This window comes from Hesperophylax consimilis, chromosome 14 (genome assembly GCF_061612785.1).
Source record: "Hesperophylax consimilis isolate HC1 chromosome 14, BYU_Hcon_1.0, whole genome shotgun sequence".
In the NCBI taxonomy this organism is placed as follows: domain Eukaryota; kingdom Metazoa; phylum Arthropoda; class Insecta; order Trichoptera; family Limnephilidae; genus Hesperophylax; species Hesperophylax consimilis.
Window position 1 is genome coordinate 37,406,440 of NC_142849.1, and position 5,123 is coordinate 37,411,562.

At 32.4% G+C, this 5,123-nt stretch overlaps 1 protein-coding gene across 1 annotated transcript; it reads right to left on the reverse strand.

Moving 5' to 3' along the window:
* Positions 1-1,587: 1,587 nt before the first annotated feature.
* Positions 1,588-2,226, reverse strand: LOC149418256 (uncharacterized). Its single transcript, XM_089639394.1, has one exon. The coding sequence runs from the start codon at positions 2,224-2,226 to the stop codon at positions 1,588-1,590; it is 639 nt and encodes a 212-aa protein (XP_089495520.1).
* Between the last annotated feature and the right edge of the window lie 2,897 nt (positions 2,227-5,123).

Below are 5,123 nucleotides of genomic sequence, written 5' to 3' on the forward strand. Positions count from 1 at the left end.
GAAGAAATTAAAATTATGTCGGTAAATAAGGAACATAAACCTGTCTTCAACGTCAAGAAATTAATTAAAAATAAATTTAATGATATTTGTAACTATGTGGTCGAAGTAGATAGTGAAACGTGAGAATACTCGGAAACAAAGAAATAATTAAAATCGGATACCAAAGAATCTTTGTTGAAGACGCAAATCCAGCTATGCAATGTTACCACTGTCTACGGACACGGTATAGGTCTCGCAAGTTAAGTTGGCTTCATCACAGTACTCACACAGATGCAAAACTTACATACAGCGTGTTTCGATTTAAGATTGAAAAAAAAAACAATTGATGATTATTTCACAATTGAGAACTCTAAGGACCGGTTGTTTCGGAGAATTTGAATAATTCATCAAATTTCAACGCTCATTTTCAAGTTCTGTGAAAGATTTTTTCAAGTTCTGTTTTTATTTCAGTTTTGTCAAGCAACTAGCCTACAATGATATAGTAACAGAACTTGAATAGGACTTTCACAGAACCCGAAAATGAACGTTGAAATTTGATGAATTGTTCAAATTCTCCGAAACAACCCGTCCTAAGCCAAAGCGTGTTGAAGTCGGTCACATAAAACTTTTTTGTTTTACGACATCGTTATTGAAATATTGAAGTTTATCATTTTTTTTCTAAACTAATGTGATAATTTTCAGGATTGAATTCAAATGGGTAGGTATTCTTAAAAAAGACAATGGTATTGCTAACAATTCTTAGTCATTTATGTAAGAATGCTGTACATAACAAACTTCCATCGATAATGACCCTAATTCACGGAAATTACGGCAATTGGAATTTATACCTAATTGTTTTTCGGGGAATAATTATAATTCTGACCAGAAATATTTATTTTACAAAGCATGTTTAATGTTAATTTGATATATTTCCTAGAAGTATTTAACCCACATTTCCAAAATTTTATCGTTTCCTAGAATATTTATTTATCTATTTTAACGAAGGGATGGTTTCTTTATGTCTTTGAAAGAATCGCAAAGATGTGATTTTTTTTACAGGGTCATTTCGGAAAACATCAATAATTGCATTCAGAGTGAATGAGTGGTTTCTTCAGTGAGATCATAAGTAGGAGATTCTTTCCATACCATTTTTTAGAGAACATTTATAATTGTATAATTAGAATGTACACATTTATAAACCAATATATTTATGACATATGAGTTCCCAATGTTTATATGACTAGATATTTAATTTTAAATAAAGTACTATAATTTTTAGAATTTCTTAAGTAGTAGATTTTACACATTTATAAACCAAGTATATGACAAATGATTTTTTTTTCAAGCTCGTTTTGGAGAACATTAATTTGTTAGTTGTTTCTTTATTTATTTTGTTTTGCGCCCAGAGGGCTTTTACATAAATAATAAAGGCAGTACATATTAACATGATAAAATACTTTAACATGAGAAAAAAATAGTATAAATAAAGTTATGATGGAGATAAAAAGTATATAAATGAAATGAAAATATAAGCAACAAAATTTTTAAGAACAGTGAGATAATATCAATAATTTACGATAAAAACTATCCCACTGGACCTTTAGCACATTAGTCAGAATCATCTAAAAGTTCACCTATACCACTTATTTCCCCACTGATTGAAGATCCCAAAGATGATCCAACGGAGGTATCTTCATCTGATTCCCCAAGATGTATTGTGAATTCATCAGTGTAGGTATCGATCTTGGGTTCTAATTTTTCGTATTTATCCTCTTGTTCCTTGACCTTTCTAAAAATGTCTTTGAATGTCTGGGCATTAATTGCGACAACTTCTTCTCCAAGTAAAGTCTGGACGGAATCCATCGTAAAAGTAATATTCCTGACAGCTACGCGTCCTTTTATTATTCCCCAACAGAGTTCGATTGGGTTCAGCTCCGGGTGGTATGGTGGCAGACGCAATACTGAGTGACCATGCTTTTCCAGCAATTGGTCCAGAATGTATTTCTTGACTCGTATCTTGTGGAGCTTAATAATATCATACAATATTGGTATTGTGTTTTTAATCGGATACGGTATTCCATGCTTTTCCAACCAGGTCAGCATAACTCCTTTTCTTGAACTTGATGTCGGGATCCTTTCGCATTCTTCATTGTGGTATGACGCATTATCTATAACAAGCACAGATTTTGGTTCCAGATTTGGCAAAACCTTTTCCGTGATCCATTTTCTGTAATTGGCAGAATTCATAGCACCATGGTAGTCGCCAGTCCTCTGATCAGATTTAAATGTTAACAGTGCGTTGGGTACAAAACCATTTTCACTGCATGCATGAAGTATTATTAGACGTTTGCCTTTAGACACAGGAACTTTAGCTCCTTTATTGGAGTTGTCAGTCCACGCACGCGGTGTTGTATGTGTACTATGAATGTATGTTTCATCAGAATACACAATTGGACGTCTGTCATTCCTATATTCTTCTAATTTAGTGAGATATGTGGTACGTTTAAGTCGGATATCATTTTTTTCAATAAGCAACTTTCGGTTTGTTTCTGTTTTTCTCCATCGATAACCCAAATTGTGAACAACTTTCCTTAACGTAGTTATACACCCTGCGTAGTCGATGTCCCCTTTCAGAACTCTATGAATTTTTTTCATCGTTGGCAAAGACTTATGAACTAAATGAAAATCATACACACATCTTCTAATAACTTCCTTATCGAAATCATCTACATATGATTTGGTTGATAGTCTGCGTCGTTTCTTCCCTGGTGTGATGAAGGTTGGTCGTTGAGTTGACGATGATGACGGTTGTGTTTCTGCTTCCTTTGCCACTCCAGTTATAGGTAACGCAACGAAAGAAGGAAGCAATAAAAATGCTTAGAATTGATGTATTGGTCTATCTGTGTGAACGTCAAGCGCCGCCCACTAACGCGATAAGGCTCTCTGTCTTGCTTACGCTCACTTATTGTAACTAGTTAGAAGAGAGGCAAGTTTTAACAATACCGTTACGGGGTATACTTACGGGGTGTCCTATTCATTCAGTTCGTAATTTGATTTAAACATACGTGCACCTACATATCGCAAGTGAAATAATTACCAATTTTTGAATTTGAAATAACAAATAGTTTTCATCATTTTTAATTCGAATTAGTAGATTTACAGAGTGTTTTTAAAGTGTGCAAGTGAATATTTATTACGACATCATGGAGTCCTGTTACAAAACGGGACGTGGCAAATCACTGAATGGACAAAGTCGTGAAATTTTATTTCGCGTGTTTAATTATTTTATGCATAATATAAAAAACGGTGGTCAATTTTTAAGCATGACTGACTTATATGATTTGACGTCTAAGGCAACTGGAGTATCGCACACTAGTATTCGACGTATCGTAACTGGAGTGGCAAAGGAAGCAGAAACACAACCAATTATACAATTATAAATGTTCTCTAAAAAATGGTATGGAAAGAATCTCCTACTTATGATCTCACTGAAGAAACCACTCATTCACTCTGAATGCAATTATTGATGTTTTCCGAAATGACCCTGTAAAAAAAATCACATCTTTGCGATTCTTTCAAAGACATAAAGAAACCATCCCTTCGTTAAAATAGATAAATAAATATTCTAGGAAACGATAAAATTTTGGAAATGTGGGTTAAATACTTCTAGGAAATATATCAAATTAACATTAAACATGCTTTGTAAAATAAATATTTCTGGTCAGAATTATAATTATTCCCCGAAAAACAATTAGGTATAAATTCCAATTGCCGTAATTTCCGTGAATTAGGGTCATTATCGATGGAAGTTTGTTATGTACAGCATTCTTACATAAATGACTAAGAATTGTTAGCAATACCATTGTCTTTTTTAAGAATACCTACCCATTTGAATTCAATCCTGAAAATTATCACATTAGTTTAGAAAAAAAATGATAAACTTCAATATTTCAATAACGATGTCGTAAAACAAAAAAGTTTTATGTGACCGACTTCAACACGCTTTGGCTTAGGACGGGTTGTTTCGGAGAATTTGAACAATTCATCAAATTTCAACGTTCATTTTCGGGTTCTGTGAAAGTCCTATTCAAGTTCTGTTACTATATCATTGTAGGCTAGTTGCTTGACAAAACTGAAATAAAAACAGAACTTGAAAAAATCTTTCACAGAACTTGAAAATGAGCGTTGAAATTTGATGAATTATTCAAATTCTCCGAAACAACCGGTCCTTAGAGTTCTCAATTGTGAAATAATCATCAATTGTTTTTTTTTTCAATCTTAAATCGAAACACGCTGTATGTAAGTTTTGCATCTGTGTGAGTACTGTGATGAAGCCAACTTAACTTGCGAGACCTATACCGTGTCCGTAGACAGTGGTAACATTGCATAGCTGGATTTGCGTCTTCAACAAAGATTCTTTGGTATCCGATTTTAATTATTTCTTTGTTTCCGAGTATTCTCACGTTTCACTATCTACTTCGACCACATAGTTACAAATATCATTAAATTTATTTTTAATTAATTTCTTGACGTTGAAGACAGGTTTATGTTCCTTATTTACCGACATAATTTTAATTTCTTCATTTTGTTCGATGATGTCACAAGTGAAATCTACTTTATCATAATCATTAAATATTCCCTTGAATATAAAAGCAGTTTTTTTATAATTCTTTAGTAATGACATGATTAAGTACTTTTGAAATCTCCATTTGAAATTTCTTCGCGTCCTCTTTTTTGAAACTTTCAATGATGATTCTGTTTCGGGTTATATTTTAGATCCCTTCAATACATATTCCCAGTTTACTAATTTTAATATGTTTTTGTATTTTTTTAGTATTGATTTGGAAGTGTAAAACTGTTTGTTTTGGGACTAATCATTTAATTAGACAATATTTATTTGTTAATTTTTTTTAGTTTATTTTGAGGGTAATCATATGTTTTATCTCTATTAGCGATTTCTGTTTCAATTTAAAAACTATATATTTATTAAAATAACAGACAAATAATAAGAATACACAGATAGAAAAATGTGTGCATGCAGCCGTTTATGGAGGATATTTGAACATCTCCCACTCCATCCAGGTATTAATGTATTTTTTTCTTCTGACATTTCAATTGCCAGGTGACCTAATAACGATAGAATA